The sequence below is a fragment of the Aquarana catesbeiana genome, linkage group LG02 (genome assembly GCF_042186555.1).
Source record: "Aquarana catesbeiana isolate 2022-GZ linkage group LG02, ASM4218655v1, whole genome shotgun sequence".
Lineage (NCBI taxonomy): Eukaryota > Metazoa > Chordata > Amphibia > Anura > Ranidae > Aquarana > Aquarana catesbeiana.
In genome coordinates this window covers 572,918,846-572,941,447 of record NC_133325.1, presented here as the reverse complement: position 1 = coordinate 572,941,447, position 22,602 = coordinate 572,918,846, and the positions used below count along the sequence as shown (strand labels likewise).

The 22,602-nt window shown below is 43.2% G+C and overlaps 1 protein-coding gene across 1 annotated transcript; it reads left to right on the top strand.

Annotated features, from left to right (window-relative positions):
- The first annotated feature begins 2,302 nt into the window (after window positions 1–2,302).
- Window positions 2,303–22,357, top strand: ABHD10 (abhydrolase domain containing 10, depalmitoylase). Its single transcript, XM_073616100.1, has 5 exons — window positions 2,303–2,459; window positions 11,423–11,606; window positions 15,211–15,322; window positions 16,690–16,827; window positions 21,876–22,357. The coding sequence occupies exons 1-5, from the start codon at window positions 2,360–2,362 to the stop codon at window positions 22,215–22,217; spliced, it is 876 nt and encodes a 291-aa protein (XP_073472201.1). The 5' UTR covers window positions 2,303–2,359; the 3' UTR covers window positions 22,218–22,357.
- Window positions 22,358–22,602: the final 245 nt, after the last annotated feature.

Here is a 22,602-nt window from a genome sequence, read left to right as displayed (position 1 = left end):
TGGCTCCCGCTTCTGTCAATTTAATCCAATGAGGTAGGAGCAGGGGGTGGGGCCGAGTCCTGCGTTCTGTGTCAATAGACGCAGCAGCAGGACTCAGGAGCACGCCCGCACATGTGCCCCGAGGGAGAGCAGCTCTCCAACCAGGAACTCGAGAAGAGGGGAAGCCAGGAGCGCTGCTGAGGGACCCCAGAAGAGGAGGAAAGGAGTCATTCTGTGCAAAACCAACTGCACAGAGGGGGTAAGTATGACATGTTTGTTATTTTATTTTTTTTTATACGAACCTTTACATATCCTTTAACCACTTCCCGCCCGCCCTATAGCGGATTGACGTCCGGGAAGTGGTTCTGTTATCCTGACTGGACGTCATATGACGTCCAGCAGGATAACATGCCGCAGCGCGCCCCCGGGGGCGCGCATCGCGGCGATCGGTGGAGCGGTGTGTCAGTCTGACACACCGCTACACTGATCTTGGTAAAAAGCCTCCGGCGGAGGCTCTTTACCACGTGATCAGCCGTGTCCAATCACGGCTGATCATGCTGTCAATAGGAAGAGCCGTTGATCGGCTCTTCCTCACTCGCGTCTGACAGACGCAAGTAGAGGAGAGCCGATCGGCGGCTCTCCTGACAGGGGGGGTCTGCGCTGATTGTTTATCAGCGCAGCCCCCCCTCAGATCACCCCACTGGACTACCAGGGATGCCACTAGGACCACCAGGGAAGGGGCAACGTGGATGGCCAGGTATGTACCCCATGGCCATCCACATGTGCCCAATCTGTGCCAATCAGTGCCCACAAATGGGCACTGATTGGCACTATTATGTCAATGATATGCCCAGACCTGCCCAGCAATGCTTTATCAGTGCCACCTGTCATTGCCCATCTGTGCCACCTGTCATTGCCCATCTGTGCCACCTGTCAGTGCCCATCTGTGCCCATCTGTGGCCATCAGTGCCCATCTATCAGTGCCCATCAGTGCCACACATCAGTGCCCATCGGTGCCACCTATGAGTGCCCATCAGTGCCTCATACCAGTGCCACCTATCAGTGCCCATCAGTGCCACCTATCAGTGCCCGTTAGTGCCACCTCATCAGTGCCACCTCATTGGTGCCACCTCATCGGTGCCCATCAGTGCCGCCGCATCAGTGCCCATCAGTGCAGCCATATCAGTGCCCATTATTGAAGGAGAAAGCGTACTTATTTACAAAAAAATTTAACAGAAACAAAGAAAAACTTGTTTTTTTTCGAAATTTTCGGTCTTTTTTTATTTGTTGCGCAAAAAATAAAAACCGCAGAGGTGATCAAATACCACCAAAAGAAAGCTCTATTTGTGGGAACAAAATGATAAAAAATTTGTTTGGGTACAGTGTAGCATGGCCGCACAATTGTCATTCAAATTGCAACAGCGCTGAAAACTGAAAATTGGGCTGGGCGGGAAGGTGTCTAAGTGCCTGGTATTGAAGTGGTTAAGCCAAAATGAGTATAGTTCCACTTTAAAGCGGAGTTCCACACAAAAATGGAACTTCCGCTTTTCGGAACCCTCCCCCCCTCCGGTGTCACATTTGGCACCTTTCAGGGGGGAGGGGGGTGCAGATACCTGTCTAAGACAGGTATTTGCACCCACTTCCGGCATAGACTCCCATGGGAGTCTATGCCTCTTCCAGTCCCGACCGCGCTGTCTGCTGGGAACACACAGCTCCCAGGAGAGAGCGGGGACCACTAGGGACGCTCAGCGCGACTCGCGCATGCGCAGTAGGGAACCGGGAAGTGAAGCCGCAACGCTTCACTTCCTGATTCCCTCACCTAGGATGGCGGCGGCAGCTGCCGAGAACCGAGCGGGTTCTCGGCGTCCCCTGCCGACATCGCTGGACCCCGGGACAGGTAAGTGGCCGTGTATTAAAAGTCAGCAGCTGCAGTATTTGTAGCTGCTGGCTTTTAATGTTTTTTTTTTTTTTTGCGGTGTGGGTGAACCCCCGCTTTAAGTAGCTACGTGTTGACTCCTCCCCTTTTTAGAGCATGCTGGTTAAGCCCCTCCTACAAGTTGGTACTTGAATTCCCCCTCATTCAAGTATGGAGTTCTGGGTAGGAGGGGCTTAGCTAGCTTACTGCTTTAGCGACCCCATATGAAAGATATGTAGCTAAAGCTGTATTCCGTTCCTAGCATAGGCCCCAGTCATAACCTTCTGTACCAACTGCACACAACACGCAGTTGAATTTCTAAGCAGTACATGAGAGGGCTCGTATCACGTGATTCAGCTGATTACGCACTCCTCTGTCACAGTTCAGTTCTGTAGAGGGGGGTGATCTTCCGGATACGTCACGGGGCGGGGCTGAGAGAGATATTTGGCATTGCCACCAGTAAACATGGCGGCGAGAGCGCTGCGTATATCTCGCACCTGGGCGCTGGCAATGTACACGCGGGGAGGGCTACTGCTGCCACCAAACATCACCAGACACCCGCAAGGTGAGAGCGCCCCTCCCCTGTCTGTCTGTGGTACTGGCAATCCGCTGGAAGCTGTCACATGGTAGAGCAGTAATCAGTGCTGATAACTTCTGTATAGTGTATGGGCTGTGATGGCACAGGATGGAGGTGTGGGGGGAATGAGGTGCTGCTGGCTCTCCGCCAGGTCTTCTCACATTGTTGTCTGTTTACTATAGTAATAAAAACCTCCACTTCTTCCAAACCTACTTTTCTTGCCTAATGAAGTGAACAGCTTTTTGTTCTATAGTATCTTGGTGTGATTTCCATTTTGATGCCCCAAACACTTGTAGAGAGTGGGGTAGATTTATTATCACTTCTGCACCCATAATCCTTAACATGCCTATTTCTGACATTTGTTGCTTACAAGTTAAAATCCTGTATTTATTTATTTTTGCTAGAAAATTATTTAGAACCCCCAAACATATATTATATTTTAGCAGAGGCCCTAGAGAATAAAATGGCAATTGTTGCAACATTTTATGTCACGCTGTATTTGCACAGCGGTCTTTTAAATGCATTTGTTTGGGGGGGGGGCCCTTTTACATGAATTAAAAAAAAAACGTAAAAGTAGCCCAACTTGTTTGTATAATGTGAAAGATGTTACACAGAGTAAATACCTAACGTGTCATGTCTTGAAATTGCGCACGCTTGTGGAATGGCGACAAACTACGGTACCTAACAAGCTCCATAGGCAACGCTTTACAGTTACAGAGGAGATTTTTTTTTTGCTAGAATTATTGCTCTCACTCTGACAATCACAGCCATACCTCACGTGTGATTTGAACACCATTTACATTTGCAGACACGACTTACGTATGCGTTTTCTTTGCTGCGTGGGGTTGGGGGTGCTTTAAAAAAAAAAAATACATTTATATATAATAAAAAATAAAATCTTAATTTTTTTTACCTTGTCCCAATAAAAATAAAAATAAAAATTCGGATCACTTTTATTGCTGTCACAGTCACAGGCAGTGACAGGTACTCTTTATGGAGGGATCGGGGGTCTAAAAGACCCCAAATCCCTCTTTTACACTTAAGTATTCAGAATGCCAAAATCGGTGATTCTGAATATTATCTTTTTTTTTTTTTCTTTAAATCGCCGCCATTGGCAGCCGAGTAAACCAGAAGTGACGTTGTGACGTCGCTTTCGGGATTTTACATCGGAGACCCGATTAGAGCTGAATCCGGCTTTGTTCGGGTCTCAGACTAGGCGGCGGATGCGCAGGCTGGTGGCTCAAGACTACCGGTGGGAGTGAGGGCCCGGGAAGAGCAGCGGGAGGGGCGGGGGGGGGGGGTGGACGTCCCCTCCCGCTCCTTGGGATAACAGCTGAACGGCTTTTAGCCGCATCGGTTGTTGTCACTAAAAAGCCAACTGCCCGCTCTAAAAAAAACTGTACCAGGGTGATGACTGCAGCTGTAGGCATCACCCCAAGTTTACCTCTTCCAGCCATAAACGCAAATTTGCATACAGTCAGCGCCAAGGGGATAATCTAGTGCAGCTGGGTATGGTAGCCAATTGGCTTCTAACTTCAGCTGGTTCATTTAAGCTTTGACAGTAAAACCTGGAAGTTGGTTTCTATGCTGAGTTGCAGCAGATTTTGTACCATGAAGTTTTAGTAAATAACCCCCAGCGTGTTTATGGAATGCGATGTACATCACACACAATACATTAATCAGTGAGCTCTCATGCACAGATTATAGAACTACTAAAGGCAAAACTTTTTTTCTGGTGGATAGATTGACGAAGGATTAAACCTCTCTCCATTTAACCTTGTGCCTGTCAAACCTACTATATTGTACACCCAAGGAGGGCCACATTTACCTTCACAGAGCTGTCCAGGTATCCTTTGCAGGGAGTCTCATTCATGTCCATTGCATCCGCCTCACAGACACAGCCCCTGCTCCCATTCTGATGTGTGTGGGTGCACGGCCCCCGAAGCACACTGCATTTAGAGCCATGCACCCACACAGACATCAGATGGGGAGCAGAGGCTGTGTCCAAATTGACATGCATTTGGCTGCCTCCAGCGGGAATGTGCAGAACGCGGCCCTCACATGTGGCTACACTGAAAAGGTAATGCCAAATTCTGAGTTGTCACTAGAGATGGGCCTGGGCAAGTTTGAGTGCTCTTCTGAGGCCACCGGGAAGTTGTCAACTTTGACAGACCAATGTCATTTGGCTTTTGTTCTAATTTAGAGCAGAGTTCCAGCCATATTTTTGTTTATTAAAAGTCAGCAGCTACAAAAAGTGTAGCTGCTGACTTAGGCCCCTTGCAACTTGGGACTGCAAAGTCGCATGACAAGTTGTACCCCATGATTTTCAATGAGTACGTTCATATCTGTGCGACTTCAAAGTAGTCCCTGCACTACTTTTGGTCTGACTTTGATGGGACTTGAGGTCCACAGACCCCAAGATTACACAGGCATTGCTTCAAATCTCGTGAATTTCAGGTTGCACATGTGTAAAAGGGGCCCTAATAAACAGCCCTTCACCTGTCCCATGATCCAACGGTGCACTCTCCCACACTGTGTTCTCTCCATGGCCTCCCTCGGTGGCGCCGGTATCTCTACTATGGGCACCCGGCTGCAACAACTTACAGGTTCACAACCGGGTGCGCACTGCGCATGCCCAAGCGGCGCTGCGCTCTGCAACTGGTCCCAAAGTCTTGTAGGACCTGTCATGTACCAGAAGACCTTGTGAGGGAGAGCTTAGACTGGAACGGAAGTGGGAGCAGGTACCTGTCAAAATGAGCTATGACTAAGCATCAAACGATGTGAAACACGTTAGCCATTGATCCCTGTTTTGTCCACGTTTGATTTGACTGTATGTTGGATTTTATCTAATTTTTCACAATAAAGATGCCTTTTCTACGGAGTACGGCAGTCCAGGACCTTCTCGTTTCTACATACCTGTCAAAATCGAGTACCTGCACCCCGTCCTCCCCAAAAGCTCAGTTTCACAAACAGGAGCTGGGGAGGAGGCCTTAAAGCGGAAGTTCCACTTTTGGGTGGAACTCCACTTTAAATAATGTAACTTAAAGTGATTGTAAAGGTTTTTTTTTAATAACAAACATGGTATGTTTACCGCCTCTGTGCAATGGTTTTGCACAGAGCGGGCCGATCCTCCTCTTCTGGGGTCCCTCAGCTGTGCTTCTGGCTCCTCCTTCTCGAGTGCCCACAAGGAGAGCTGCTTTTTGACACAGACAGCAAGACTCGGCCTCGCTCCCATATCACTGGATTTGGCTCCCGCTGCTATCAATCTATCCAATGAGGACCCAAAACAGCAGCTGGAGCTGCTGTGCTCATTCTAGTCACTGGAAAGATGGAGTTCAGGTAAGTACAACGGGGGCTCTGGGGGGCTGCTGCACTACAGAAGGTTTTTAACCTTAATGCACAAAATGCATTAAGGTGAAAAATCTCGAGGATTTACAACCCCTTTAAACTTAAAAAACAAAAATCCTCCGAAAATGGTCGGTTCGGTAGAAACAGGCCAACTTTTGGCCCGTGTGTACAGCTGTCTGTCCTTCAGAAGCCAGTCTTACGACCAGCTTTTGTCGCATGAGCATGCTGAAAAACCAACATCCAACCCTCATGTGATCAGCACTAGCAACCGATGGCTGCCAGTTCTGATTAGTGTGTTCTGGCGGGGGAAGGGGGGGAGACCCCCTGTCAGAACACAAAGGCACAGCGGGGGGGGGGATCACCACAATAACATTGCTTGTGTTAGTACGGCGATCTGTTTTTGTTTTTTTTTTTGTTTTTTTTTTTTTCATTCAGCCTAAACAAATAAGAACTTCCAGTGTGTACTCAACCTAATAAATCACAGCCGAGTACATCAGATATAAGTATTAGAGGAAAACCGCATTTGAAGAAAGCAGAACCATGTTTGGGTGGGTTCTCCCCATAATGAGCAAGTATTCACTTACCTCCTAGTTGTCCTCCTATGGTGTGAAGTCAGATTTTTCTTACCCCCTTTGTTGCACCGTAGCTGAGATCAGCGTGCAGTATTTTCTACTTGCTTGTACACAGCAGCAGTCTGTTAGCAGGTCCCAGCCAATATTTCATGACTGAGAACTGCCAATTGGTTGTATCCAATCAAAGCCCAAGTCAACACAAGCTCTGTACAGAGGGAACAATCTCTTTGTTTCTTATCCCTGCTTAGCAGGGATAAGAAACAAAGAGATCTTTTAGTAAAAAGTAGCATATAGTATACACATTGTTAGGCACACATTTAACACCCTTGATCGCCCCCGAAAGATGTTAATCCTACTCCCAGCCAGCGTCGTTAGTACAGTGTATAGAATTAGCACTTATCACTGTATTGGTGTCACTGGTGATGTCAGTCGTCGCTGCCGCACTATTGCAGTCCAGTTATAAGTCGCTTATCACTGCCATTGGTAGTATAAACATATAAAAACGTTTATAGACGCTATAACTTTCACGCAAACCAATCAATATACATTTATTGGGTTTTTTTTTTTTTTTTTTACCAAAATACATCTTGGCCACAATTTATGAAGAAATTTATATTTTTAAGACTTTTATTGGATATGTCTTACTACAGAAAGTAGAAAGTATTGTTTTTTTTCAAACTTTTCGGTCTTTTTTTGTTTATATCGCAAAAAATACAAAACCCAGTGGTGATCAAATACCACCAGGTAAAGTTATATTTCTGTTAAAAAAAAAAAAAAAAAAAGATACACATTTTAATTTATGTACAGCGTTGCATGGCCGCGCAATTACCAGTTAAATTAGCACAGTGCTGAATAGCAAAAATGGCCTGGTCATGAAGGGGTAAACTGTCCCGTAGCTGAGGTGGTTAGGCATCCCTATTTAAAATGTAGCTGTGGTCAAATCATATCTTTATTTCCACATTTGTATTTCAATTATTCCTAGCCTACTCCTATTCATCTGAGAAATCTTGAAGTTTGTAAACTTTGTGAAGATCCTCCTACATTACTTCCTTGAATTCTGTGACACATATACACTATGCCCTGTGAGTAGGCACTGCTGTCACACGTTTCACAGAGCCTGCCTTCTGATGTACAGAGGTGCTGAGAGGAGGAGGTTCAGGAGGCGGAGTCAGTACAGGAATCACAGAAATTGTGGCATACCTAGAAGAGTCTTTTACACCTGGGCCCACCTGCTCTGAAGGACTTGTATCAGTTGCATTCCTCACTCTGCTAAAAGCTCATGGTTACTTCGGAGACCATAATCTTCTAACAAAGGGATCCCCAAGATACTTCTCACTAAGCTTAGCTGATAAGCTGCAGATGGCAACTATTCATAGCAAAATGTGTCTGCTGCTACCACCACCACGCCCGCAGTATGTGATTAAGCCTCTCTGCCGTGTAGCCGCAATTATCTCCCCTCCACAAACCTGCTGTGTCCAGTGTGCCCACCCTCCAATTCCTGCTGCTGCCCCCCCTACCTGTACTGGCAGAGACAATGGGTTGCGGAAGGGAGAAGACTGCAGGGGAGAATTTCTTCAGGATGGTGAGTAGGGGATCAGTAAATATGTCTTTCAGAATTACCTATGCTTTACCTTTCCTGAGTGAACACAGGAGCACTCAGTGCTGAGCACTCTGGTGTGCATAGGAAAACATGCCATGCATGTGTACCAGAGTTGCATGATTTATCGTTAAACCGCAATCTCGATTCAACCCCCCTCACGATCTTAACACAGCATTTTCTCGATTCAGTGCAGATTTCTCTGCTCACAGCTGACAGCTGTGAACCCCCCCCCCAAAAAAAAACAAAACGGGTAGCCTGCCAAGTTTATCACAACATTGTCAGCGCTGGGAGAGAACTATAAACAAAGTATAATTTAGTTCTTTTAGATCAAATAAATTAACTTCGATCTGTATATTAGGTCAGTTTAACCACTTAAAGAGGAAGTAAAGGCTTAACTGTAGGTACTGTAAATATCTCCTAAACTTGCACTGTTTTAGGAGATATTTACTATAAGCGCTGCCACCGACGTCATCGACACATGCGCACTAAAGGAATGGCCCGCTCGTGCCATTTCTTCAGGGCCTGTGCCGTGGCTGGCAGCTCCCACGAGCATACGCTGGAGTGGCGTCATCGCAGCTCTGGACCCCGCGACCCCAGAAATAACTCTGGGAAAGATGTCGGCCCTGTCAATGGTGTGCTACCCCCCGATTGACGGCATCGGTAAGGTAAGTATTTCATAATGAGCTAGTATGCGATGCTACTAGTATGCGGGGGTGCTGATGCTCGGTCACGAGCGATCGCGGGCACGAGAGGCAGAACAATGACATGTGTGTGTGTGTATATAAACACCCAAATCCCTGTTCTGTTCTGAGAGGAGATGCAGATCGTGCGTTCCTAATAGCTAGGAAACACGATCTGTCATCTCCTATAGTCACTCCCCTCCCCCTACAGTTAGAACACACAGTCAGGGAACACAGTTAACCCCTTGATCGCCCCCTAGTGTTAACCCCTTCCCTGCCAGGGACATTTATACAGTAATCGGTGCATTTTTATAGCACTGATCACTGTATAATTGTCAGTCATGTCAAAAGTGTCCGATGTGTCCGCCATAATGTCGCAGTCACAATAAAAATCGCAGATCCCCGCCATTACTAGTAAAGGAAAAAAAAATGAAAATGCCATAACTCTATCCCCTATTTTGTAGACGCTATAACTTTTGCGCAAACCAATCAATATACGTTTATTGCGTTTTCTTATTACCAAAACTATGTAGAAGAATACATATTGGCTGAGAAAAAAAAATAGCTTTTTAAAAAAAAAAAAAAATGGGGATATTTTATTATAGCAAAAAGTACAAAATTTTGTGTTTTTGTTTTTTTTTTGTTTTTTTTTTTTGTTTATAGCGCAAAAAATTAAAACTGCAGAGATGATCAAATACCACCAAAAGAAAGCTCTATTTGTGAGGAAAAAAATGTCAATTTTGTTTGGGTATAGCATCGCTCGACCGCGCAATTGTCAGTTAAAGCGACGCAGTGCCGTATCGCAAAAAGTGCTCTGGTCATTGAGCAGCCAAATCTTCCAGGGCTGAAGTGGTTAATAAATTTTAAAAAATACAGTAAAGTTAGCCCGTTTTTTAATTTTTTTTTTTATGTGAAAGATGATGTGATGCCGCAAGAATCGTGATCTTCCACGCAAAAAAAATTGTGATTCCCGTTTTAGCCAGAATTGTGCAGCTCTTGAATGAACGGGAAGTGCTCTGTACAAACCTCTTTCTGTTCAGTAGTAAGTGCAGGGCTACAGAGAAGGAGGAGGTTGAGGACTCTGTCTTCAATCTTTCTATATCTTAAAAGTCTAATGTTATTTGTTATTTAACTTAATGCAGTTTTATCTTTTAGAATTGGTAGGAATTGTAAGTTATGTTCTGTTTTGTGTGCTAATAACGATGATGTATTTTTATTGAAAATATTGTTTTGATAAACATTTGCACAAATATCATGGGATGCAGAAAATCCGTAGCACCACCTTTTTATTATATTGGTCCTATATTTTGAAAAGATGTATGGTTTGGGGTCTTTTCCAAATCTGAAAACTGTAAGGGAAAGAAGGTTAAAAAAGGGAGAATCTGAAAAAAATGAAGTGGTAATCTAGGATGAAAAATGGAGCACAGGGCAAGGCAGTGAAAGGGTTAACGGTATGGGCAAATGGTATTTGTGCACTTTGACAGTGCCATGTTATAACATGTCCAGTGAAATACAGTAAGGGATAGTAGATTAAGCAGAATTACATTTGCTTTAGAAAATTGGAACCTCAACATTTTATCCATCTTTGAAACTAAATTGAGTTCTGATGCCCCTGGCAAAACTGTGCTCCAGATTTTCTCAGCTGATATTTGTAGCAGTTTTTTCTTTCCTATTTGCATGAAGAATACAAACACAGGCGTATTAATCCAAACATTCCCACGATGACACAATAGCCGAGCTTGGAAAGGCTTGACAAAACATTTTGAAGTATCAGAGACATCGGTTTAGCATTTATATTGAAAGGCAGAGGTCCCTGATTTCAAGGATGGAGAAATAAAATCAAAAATTAGAAAATCTGTTTAACATTCAAGTTAAAGTAACTGAATCATATAATTACTTTAAAGCTAAACTTTGAGATTAAGTGCCGGTTCACACAAGTGTGTGATCGCACGTGATTTGCACTGCAGTGCGATGTCCATGCAATGCGATTTCAGCCATACAGATAGTATGGCTAAATTCGCATCGCATTCGGACCAAACTCGCACAGGACCCTTTTTTTTTTTTGGTCCGCGCCAGAATCGGAACGCATGGGTGTTCACTCCCATGCGATCTAAATCATGTCCGAACTGTCAGTTCGCAGTGCGATATGCGAGCTGAAATGGGGGTGTCGTTAACATTGTATTGACACTCTTCGTAGTTCACGTATGGCAGTGTAAACTGCCTTGCGAGTCGGGTGCGATGCAGGAACACGCAGGGTTCCCGCATCCCACGAGTGTGAACAAAAATACCCTTGCAGTGCCACTTCCTCCCCAGACAGCAAGGGTTCAACACTTAGGCCTACTGTAATATTTTACCTTATTCTCTCATAACAGGTTTACTTTTAAGTAAATCTGCCATAATCCTTGGCAATTCATTCTGAACATATAAATGTAGAAGCAGAAGAAGAAAACTGCATGTGGACACAGTCGGCAGACCTGGAAACCTTGTTAACTAATGTTATATACACATAAATCTGTATTTTTCATGAATGGTTGATCATTGAGACCATCCATCACTTTCAAGTATCATTGTTGAGAATTGAGGTACAAGGGCCAAAAAGTTATTTGCATGTAAATTTAGTTCTCTTTATCTGTGTCCACTGATTTATTTAATGCAATCAAAACAGCTTTTCATTACCGGAAAAAATGATTTTGTTGAATTGGCTGTAATTTTCGATTATGATTTTACCTAACCGTTTTTATTCCACTAAAGCTTGCAGGTTAAAGTCATCAGCTCAGCTTCTAGTGCGACAAGATTTACCTAAATTGGCTTACCACAAGCATAAAGGCAAAAGTCCTGGAGTCATTTTTTTGCCTGGTTATTTATCAGACATGAATGGTCATAAAGCAATGGCACTCGAAGATTTCTGCAAATCCTTGGGTCACTCGTTCATCCGGTAACTAACATTACTGCTCACATTTTAGGACTTTAAAGCATTTGTCCATGCACTGGTCATTCCTGCTGTTCTGTTATTTGATAGCGTACTCAATACACATCAAGGTGGTTTTTACCTAGGCTGTCTGGTGTAGTATTTTATTTTAAAAAGAGCGCAGACATTTACCAAACTAAAAATAGTAACACTATAAAAGTCAGTTGCTAACGCCACTCTGACTGGTTCAAGATAGAAGCTTGGCAGTACAGATTTAGTTCAGGGGTCAAGCATTACATGCAGGTTCAATATTTTAGCAATCTAATGAATCCTATATAACGGTCCCTAACCTTTTTGGTATCGGGGACCAGTTTCGTAACAGCCAACATTTTTCCAGGGACCAGGGAGGTGGACTGGATATATTAACGGAGTGTGTTCTTAGCCCCACTTCACACCACAAACCCCCTTAACAGTGTCCACAGTTCCCCCTTGAAAGCAGTCCTACAGTGTCCTGCATTACCTTTCACGTTACAGTTCAGTACCCTGCACATGAATGTAACGGGGGCTGCACTGTAAAGGGGCACGGGGATGTAATGGGGGCTGCACTGTAATGATTTCAGTGTCTTTACATTGCAGTCCCCTTTATATCACAGTTTCCTTAGCATCCACAGCCCCCTTGTCAGTGCCTCTTGCAGTCATGTTCCCCTCCCCCTTTCATCTCTTACTGCCCCATCACAGTGCCCCAATTCAGTCTCTGCCTCCCCTGCACAGTCCTACCTGTGGCAAGATAGAGGCAGTTTTCAGCCGTGTGTCTTCTCCTCGGAGCTGCAGATCTGGATGGTGGGCGGGAGCTGCCAAAATGAACATGTTAACCATTTGTTAATATGAACGACTTCTGCCCTTCAGAGCAGATCTCCAGCTCCTCCCCATGCCCTGCTGAAAGGATGACATCAGCGGTGGGGTGGGAAACTCAGGATAAGATACATGGGCTCAGTGACACAGCTGCACAGCAGGAGGTGAGTGGCAACGGAGGTCTATGATAGTCCTGTTGGGACCGTGGTCATCACTCATGTCCCGCTGCCCAGTCCTCAGCAGGCCACAGACTGGTACCGGTCAATGGCCCAGGGATTGGTGACCTCTGCTAATATAACATGTGTAACGAGCGCAGTTTACAAAAGGGTGGTGCCCAAGACTGGGCAGGTCATCAGGGCTTAGACCAAAGGTGTTGCAGTTTTAAAAGGTGGGTTAAAATAGAAGGGAGTGGTAGGGGAGAAGGGGAAGGATGAGGAGGAAGAGGGGCGGGGGGCTGGGGTCTTTTTCTATGGGGAAGAAAAATCCAAAGAAGCATGTAGACTTTGTATTTTGCCAGACTAGAGTCAAAGAACCAAGATCAAAAATATCTGGAAGATGATGCTCAACTAAGGGTGTCTAGATTTCTTGGAATCTGTGTAGGGTATCATTCAGTATTGTCAATCAGTACCATGGTTTGAGATATACTGCTTTTGCGTTGTAGAAAGCAGTTTCACCTGTGATATGACTTTTTGGCTGTTACGTTTATGTTATCAGGCAATACTTGTTGTTTGTTGCACTCCGTGTCTTGTTTTTTTCAGAAGGGCGTTATTTCGTTCTTTACCACCTCCTATGGCTGCATTGTAAAAAAATTGCTGGGGAGATGTCTGTTTTTGTAGTGCCGTTTATAAATGGCACTGCAGAACCTAGGCATGGGTGACCAGTGTGCTCATTAAAAAGTCTGTAATGAATCTGTCTTTGACCTGAGTGTATCTGTGCCTTGTGATGGCCGATCACATGATTCACAAATGTAAACTCAGCTTGTGAGAGTCTGCCCCTTCCGCTGCTGACAATCGTCTTCATTTTTCTACTGCTTGTGATCTCCTGCCTGATCCTGCATGAAAAACTGCTCCCATTTACCACAAACCTAAGAGGGAAAAAACGAATCATCAAGAAAGGGGAGGACATTGATGCTCACTGAGCAGCAAGGTGACACACGGGGCATATGAACTGATTACCAGTGTTAAGGGGAAAAAATGACCACCCCCAGTGGTATGGGGCACTCGCCACTAATCACCAACATTTGAAGGAACACTTACCACCATCATAAAGGGCTGCTAACTGCTTACAAATTAAATCTGTGCAGTACTGAACACTGCACTCTGACTGCTGTACTGTATACTATATGCAATTTTGGGGTAATTTAAAACCTCAAGAAATGCAATACATCAGCTGTTTTCAAAACTTTTTTTTCGTTAAAATGTTTAAAACCCTGTGATTCTTTTAATATTCAAATAAAAAAAGTTGTTTTAAAACAAATGATGTAAAATACACTGGGATCAAAACCATTATACTTTAAGGCAGGCCCACCAGATGTGGACAGAGTTTCCCAGTTATGAGCACTCTTGAAAACCAGGCTGGGGATAGTACTGTATTTCTACCACCTTTTTAGAAGTTTACCAACTCTGCTGAATGTGATGGAACATTCTGAGGTTGGAAATCAAATACGCTTTAGGTCTTCTGATTGCACTAGTCACCCCAACTCTGCTTCTAATATTAAGGCGTACTTTGGAAATTCTTTAGAGGTTGATGCTGAGAATGGAGAGGACTAAATCAATGTCTTTTCCTGGTTTTTGCCTAATTGTGCAAGGCCAGCCTGGCTGTCTTGAACGAACAACTCCCAATCCTATGGTTCAGCAAACATGGGAAATCTGTTGCCGTCTACGTGACGTTTCTATGCAGATTGTGTAGTTATGCATACCCTGGGACTACTGCGTTCTAATTAATCTTACTTATAATCAGTCAGAATTATCACCTCTGATCTACATTCCCCCTACAGCGAGAAATATGTGTGAAATAAGGTCTTGTTTTGAGGGAATAAAATTGCACAAAAAAGATTGGAAAGAGACTACATCCCTCCCCAGAGGCAGTCTTGAGTGTCCTACTTGGGTTAGGTGCAAGGGAAAATCAAATTATGTTAAACCAAGTTGCTTGCTGACATGGCACTGTTGCAGTGTTTCCTGAAGTGTGTTAACAGCACTTCATCCCTGGAGTTGTGCATTGCTTATTCAAGTAGAAGACTTGTAGAACTTAATCACTTTGATTATGACAGGCAAGTTTTGACATGCAGCAGAAACATTTATTCATCCATTCCATTTATTTTCTGTTCAGGTTGCACAATGGATTTTTGTGGGCTTATTCAGATTATAGTAGTAAGGACAGCCAAGATGCAGCAGTTATAAAAATAAAAGACTACTTTTTTTATTTTTTATTTATTTTTTTTTCCCTATTGGGTAGGAAGTCTGGCCATAAAAGAAAATTGATTGCTTTCCTCCATGAACACAGTGTTGACATGGAATCCCTCCCCCAAAGCCATTGTGTTCTTGATCAACTTGGGTAAATTCATCCCCGCCCATACATGGTTCGAATCTCAACCGGTTCCTGCTGAAGCGGCTAAGATTCAAACTGCCTATAGCCAGCTAAAGGAACCACTTGTGAGCTTTATAGGAAGAGGTTGCCAAATAGACTTAGGGGGTCTTGTGCTGGCTATTTTTTATGTTTTCAGTATTTACAGGACCTGCTTTATTTCATGTTCAAGCACACACCTTGTTTTCATTTTCAGGTTTGATTACACAGGATGTGGCGGTTCAGAAGGAAGCATAAAAGAGTGCACAATAGGGAAATGGAAGAAAGATGTACTTTCTATTCTGGATGACGTGGCCGAAGGACCCCAGGTAAAACATCATGTTGGGGGTCTAGGTATTTTCCAGTCTGTATGATTTCTACCTTTGCTGGCTAATAGATCGATTTGTTCATTCTACTACATCAGCCTAAACAAAGAGATGGACAGTTTCCTCACCGGTGTACCGAAGTTCAGCAAAGATTTATGATCAATTTATTTAAATGTTTTGCTTTTTACACCTTAATAAACTGATGTTTTATATTTGAATCTCTTCTACAAAATCTTTTATTTCTCAAACAATTTACAAATCTAGTGCTCGATGTTTCATCTATGTATGTGTGCTCCAAGTGTATAACATGGAAAATGTTCAATAAAATCTTATTCTTTAAAAATAATTATTTTACAACACTGTGTTTGAAAAGCATGCAGCCCTTTGAAATAATCCAGTTATGAAACAGATTGGACCAAGTACCGTAACTAATGGAATTGCTTCAGTTTGTATTTTAAGAAATGATAGAACAGCCATGTTTTTTGTTTGGTTATAAGGAGTTTGATGAAACCTGTATATGTTGACGTTTTTATACAAAGGTTCCTCCTGAAAACAGGCAGCACTTCTGGTACACAAGAAATTTTGTAAAAGCCGGTGTACAATGACCTCAAAGTTACAAAGTTAAGAATATTTACACTTTTTCTTGTTGATCACAAGTCAGCATGAGCTCAGGTTTGATGTGAGCTTAGGTTCAGACCAAACCTGGAAAGAAGCTGTCACTTCTGTCCACTGCTACCCAATCAGTCGTGGCCAAGGTATTTCCCAGCCCGCAGCAACCTGTACACAAAGCGGGAAGGTGGGGGCGGAGATGCTTGTGATATATTAGGTCAGTGATGTCACAAGCATACCCATCCCTTTTTGTACATTCAGCTACGAGGCAGAGAATGCCCTGGCCACAGTTGATTGGATGGCAGTGTGCAGGAGTGATTGCTTTCTCCCAGGTGTGGTCTGAACTCAAATTCACAGCAAGCCAGAGTTAATCCATTGTCACAAGTCCTCATTCTTTTGACCTCTTGTCCAGCAGTGGGCAGTCTTTGGTACTGCAGAGAGCAGTGCACATGTTATGATATCTGCATTGCTTCCTGACATATTGTGCTGTGAACTCAGACTGATATGGTGATACTTTTCAAGGAGAGCATGTCCATGACAACCTGGGCACACATGAATTGGGTTGAATGATGTTGCCATCATTCAACCTGAAAGAGGGGTGGTAGTAAGATCCAAGATGGGTGAGTCACTGTTGGGCAATGACCTCTTTTTCTTTAGTTTGCCTTTAAAAAAAAAAAGTTCTGCTTTATTAGGGTGGAATTCTGTTTTGACTTTTGTATGTACTGTATTTGTATTAAACTAATATTTTTTTTTTATTTAAGATATTAGTTGGGTCAAGCATGGGAGGATGGCTAATGTTGCTTGCTGCACTGGCTCGTCCAGAAAAGATTGCAGCCCTTGTCGGTGTCGCCCCTGCTGCGGATCATTTTGTAACTGCATTTAATCAACTTCCATCAGAGGTAAGTGTATCCATTATAATGTAGCAATAAAGTATTTTTTATGTTTAACCACTTGCCGCAAACCGCCGTAGCTGGACGTCGTTACTTTGATGCTAAATTCAGTTATGGCAGCAGCTAGCTGCCATAACTCTGATATTTTCAGAAATGACGGACGGTCCTCTTTGAGATAAAACTGGTCTCTGCGGTGGATTCGCCACAAGATCACTTTTATCGGGGGCGGGAGAGGGCCCCCCTCCCACCGCACTCCGGTCGTCTCCGACGCTTAGCGGAGCCACCGGAAAGATGGCCCCCACTCAGCTCCATAACATTGGATGACAAAGCGACGTCAAACATCACTTCTGCCCAATGGTCTTAAAGGGAAAATAAATTTTTTATTTTTTTTATTGCGTTTAGGTGTAAATGTGAGATCGGAGGTCTTTTTGACCCCAGATCTCACATTTAACAGGTCCTGTCATGCTTTTTTTTTCTATTACAAGGGATGTTTACATTCCTTGTAATAGAAATAAATGACCCAACGTTTTCTTTTAACCCTTTCACTGCCAGGTCCGTATGCCTACAGCAAAGTCTGCAGGTGCCCAAGTCTGTACGGCATACAGACCTTACCTTCCACCTCTTCTATAACCTCATGGTCACATCAATGACCATAAACTTATAGCAGAATTGTTCCTGCCTCTCCACCTCCCGCCGCTAATTTTCACCTATAACTGCCCCCTCACTCTCCTCTCCTATCCCCTTCAGCACTGATTACCCCCCCCCCCCCCCCACGGAAACTGGACTCCTGCAGCCACCATCATTAGCTGGCATCCCTCCTCTTCCACTCCCGCCGGCTTCAGATGCTGCATGGGGCTTGAAGGGGGGGGGAGGAGGGTCCAGGTGTGTGTGTGTGTGTGTGTGTGTGTGTGTGTGTGTGTGTGTGTGTGTGTGTGTGCTGCCCCCACACCCCTGATCCATCCCTGCTCAGAGCGCATCCCTCCTTCTCCTCCCCCCGCTTATATGTTCTCCTGCACTGAGCTCTGGGGAACTGTCATTCTGGAGATCGGAGGGGGTGGGAAGCAGTGGGGGAGAAGTTGGGGCTTGGTAAACATGTGTTTACCAAGCCCCACCCTGTAGTAGAGAGGGCGCATGCAGCGATCACTACTGATCGCTCTTATATGCCCACTGACACTGACAGCTGATCATAGAAAACGCTAATGTTACTATTTATCGGACTGTCATTTTATGAATGAATTGGGAATCCCTATACAGATTCCTTATTCATTCAAGTAAAATGCTACAGTGAAAGGGACTATCTTCAGTCCCTTTCTCTGTCTCAAAAAAGAGATATGCGGGTCTGTTTAGACCTCTGGTATCTCACCAAAGACCCCCCTCCCCCCCAAGAAAAATAAATAAAATAAAAAATGTAACTAAAAAAATGTAAAAAGTAAAAAACCTAAAACCTAGTAAGACCCAGTGGTGGCTGATGCTAAACCTTTTTTTTGGGGTGGGAGGGAGGCTGGCAAACAAACCCAATTGGCATAAATAGGATTGCCTGTATGAGGATGCATGGAAAAAAAGTGCATTCCTGTGCGGATAGTGGAGTAGCACTTTTTTATTCTACTGGTCCTATGCTTTCAGAAAATATATGATTTGGGGGGGGGGGGTCTTTTACAAATCCTGACTGCTGTAAGGGAAAAATGAAAACCTTCAGATCTTTAGAGAAATTTTGTATATTTACATTTTTGCATACGTTAAATTTTAACCATTTTGCAAAAAAGGCGCAATGTAAAAATTACAAATATTTGTTATGTGTTAACTCTATACAGGGTAAGCTTTTATATTTAGTAGGGATTTAGCAGGAATTTTGTAAAATTTAGCTGTGTTTTTTTTATCTACTAATGATGGTTGTAGTGTAGTATTATTATTATTATTATTATTATTTTTTTGCGAATATATTGGTTTGATAAACATTTGCTCAAATACCGCGGGGTCTAAAAAAATCAGCACCTTTTTATTCTAGAGGTCATATGCGTTCAGAAAATATTTGAATTTGGGGGTCTTTCACAAATTCTGAAAGCTGTAAAGGGAAAAAAGAAAACCTTCAGATTTTTAGCGACATTTGGATATTTACAATTTTGCGTCTGTTCAGTTTTCACCATTTCACTAGACCTCCTCTGTAACTCAAAACTGGTAACCTGTAGAAAATTTTAAACATCGCCCTTTTGAAGATTTTTAAGGGTCAAAGTTTGTCGCCATTCCACGAGCTGGTGCAATTTTGAAGCATGACATGTTGGGTATCCATTTACTCCATTTCCGTAACAATATCTTTCACAATTATAAAAAATTAAAAAAAAAAAAAAAGGGCTAACTTGATTGTGGTCTTATTCTTTTTCCCCCAAAAATTGCAATTGTAACACCTCTGCGCAAATACGGTGTGACAAAGTATTGCAACGAGTACCATTTTATTCTCTAGGGTGTTTAAAAAAAATATATAATGTTTGGGGGTTCTAAGTAATTTACAAGTTAATCCTTTTTTTTGCTAGAAAACAACAAGTGTCAAAAAGAGGCTCGGTCCTTAAAGCGGTTGTATGCCGGCAAAAAGAAAAAAAAAAACGAAGGCAAATGCATAAAGAGCTAGTATGCATCGCATACTAGATCATTATGAAATACTTACCTTAGAGCGAAGCGCCGGTATCGGCTCCCGGTCACCGCAGGGGGAGCTGACCTGTTCCCTCTGTTTTTTCCGGGTTCGCGGCTCCGGTGCTGTGAGTGGCCAGAGACACGATGACATCACTCCCATGAATGTGCGCGGGAGTCCTCTTTCTGGCAAGGAGCTCTGATTTTCCAGGAGCATCTGCCGGATCTTCAGAGCGCATTTGCCGCTGACGTCAGCGGCTGCATGCAAGGTGAATATCTCCTAAACAGTACAGGTTTAGTCGATATTCATTTTACCTACAGGTAAGCCTTATTATAGGCTTACCTGTAGGTAAAAATGTGGAAGCGGGGTATACAACCGTTTTAAGTGGTTAAAGTGGCGGGCCGCTGAAAAAAAAATATTAAAAGCCAGCAGCTGCAAATACTGCAGCTGCTGACTTTTAATATATGGACACTTACCTGTCCAGGGAGCCCGCGATGTCGGCAGCCGAAGCTGATCCGTCCTTCGGCTCTTGGCTGCTGCCGCCGCCATCCTCGGTAAGGGAATAAGGAAGTGAAGCCGTGCGGCTTCACTTCCTGGTTCCCTACTGCGCATGCGCGAGTCGCGCTGCGCGTCATCTCAGGTCCCTGCTGTGTTCTGTGTCCCACAGAATACAGCAGGGGAGGAAGGGGTAGGCGCCGGAAGTGGCATAGGTCACCGAAAGCGCCGCGGTGAGCTATGCCAGGAAGTGGGAGCAAATACTTGTATTAGACAGGAATCTGCTCCCTCCTCCCCCCTGAAAGGTGCCAAATGTGACACCGGAGGGGGGGAGGAATCCAAAAAGTGGAAGTTCCATTTTTGGGTGGAACTCCACTTTAAAGTACATTAAAGCAAATTTTTTTTTTTTTTTGAGTGAGAGAATAGGGGAATTTTAAAACCAATGTTGTGGATTTTTTTTTCTTTTTTTTTTTTTTTTTTATACCATCTGTCTCATCATGGAATTGCGAGCCGGCTTTACACATCTCCGGGGGCTGCGGAGCGCACAGCAGCAGAGTCCTGCTGGTCTTTGGCTCCGTTTTTCAGGTCCAAATTCAGCCAAAAATTTGCACCTAATTCAGAACTGAAACTGTGAACTGGGACGTACCGAACCCCGAGCAGCTCCGCACAGTTTGAACCCAGCCCTAGATGGTTATCATTTGAAGATTACCCCTCTATTCCACTTTTAGGTACAACTCTAAATTTTGGATTTACCCTAGCTTTTCATTCACACTGGTGATCAGAACTGTTAGAGAGAGTGAATCTCCCTCATCTACTTTCATGTGTTGCAGCCTCGCTAAGCAGATGAGTGAACCATTGCTGGCGAGGTAACATTTCGCAGTCTCTGGCAGCGACAGAGCAATGAGGCTTGCTCATCCGTACAGCAACTGAACAACACATGAAAGTAGGTGAGTATTTTTGCTGCTCTCCATCACAATCCTGAACGGTATCTCTAATATGCCATGAACACTGAAGATGAGTCCTGGATGGGTCTTCCAGCATGACAATGACCCGAAACATACTGCCAAGGCAACAAAGAAGTGGCTCAAGAAGAAGCACATTAAAGTCATGGCGATGGCCTAGCATAGCTCCACACCTTAATCTTATCTTATCTTATAAGGTCTGTAATAAAGAGTGGACCAAAATCCCTCCTGAGATGTGTGCAAACTTGGTAACCAACTACAAGAAACGTCATACCTCTGTGCTTGCCATCAAGGGATTCTACACCAAGTACTAGGTCATGTTTTGCTTCGGGATCAAATATTTATTTATTTTAATCACTGAACTGCAACTCCATTTATAGCATTTGTGTTTTTTTCTGGATTTTTGGTTGACGTTCTGTCTTTACCATTTAAAATACGCATATTATAATAATTATAGACCCTTCATTTCTTTGTGGTCAAACATACAAAATCATCAGAGGATCAAATATTGTCCCCACTGTATGTATCCTTCTAATATGTTTTACTTCTCTGTGGCTTGTGGAGGGAAGTAGTTTTATTATGTTGTCGTTAGTTTGTGTAGTGATTTTATATAAATATTTTTTTAATCTGTTATTTTCATGATGTACTGTACAAAATGTGTATGTTCAGACTTCTTCATGCTAAGGGAGTTGTAAATTCTCAATGTGTAGAAAGTGCATTGGAATGTATAATCTTTGATGCTGCTCTTTTTTTTTTTACCATCAACACTTTTGAGCTGGTAAACCTATTGTAATATCCATTTCCATTGTTTTTCATGTAAAACGATGAAATATGTATCCATGCCATTTCCATCCAAAGGGAAATGTTGTAAGGCCTTTTTTAACTTGCAGTTTTTTTTTTTTTTTTTTGGCTGGTAATTCATTCTAAGATGTACGATATAAATTGAGTGTATTATTATTATTTTTTTTTTTTTTTAGGAAAAGAAGGTTATTGAAGAAACAGGGGAATGGAAATTACCTTCAAAGTATTGCGAATCTGGATTTTATAGCATACCTTATTCATTTGTTAAAGAAGCTGAAAACCATTGCATACTAAATGGTCCTATACCTCTAACGTCTCCTGTTCGACTCATCCATGGCATGAAAGATGAGGATGTGCCATGGCATGTGTCCTTGCAGATTGCTGACCGTGTTATCAGTACAGACGTAGATGTCATTCTTCGTAAACATGGTCAACATCGGATGAGTGAGAAAGATGACATTAAACTTCTAGTTTATACAATTGATGATTTAATTGATAAACTTATAACATTGGGATAAAGTGAATACAATAACATACACTGTACCATAGGCAATAGGCTACACCTAAGTGTTCTTCCCGCCAAGCATTTTCATATTATATAGATGTTTGTACAGGTCAGGGCCACAAAATGTTATGTGGGAATGGAAAGACTGTTTACTATTTCACTTCAGTATTTACAGTGTCTTTTTATACTACCCCAATATTGCCTCCTCATTTTCTACTTGCCCTTTAGTAAATGTGAATTTTTTTTTTTAATTGTACAGATTTGCTTGCAGCCACTTTCAGCACCACTGTTTATTTTGTTTATAGCCAAAAATAATAAAATAATATATAGCCACAGTTTGAAAAGCAAGTTTTTTTTTGTTAATGAAAGATATTTTCTAAATGTGTTCATTTTAATAC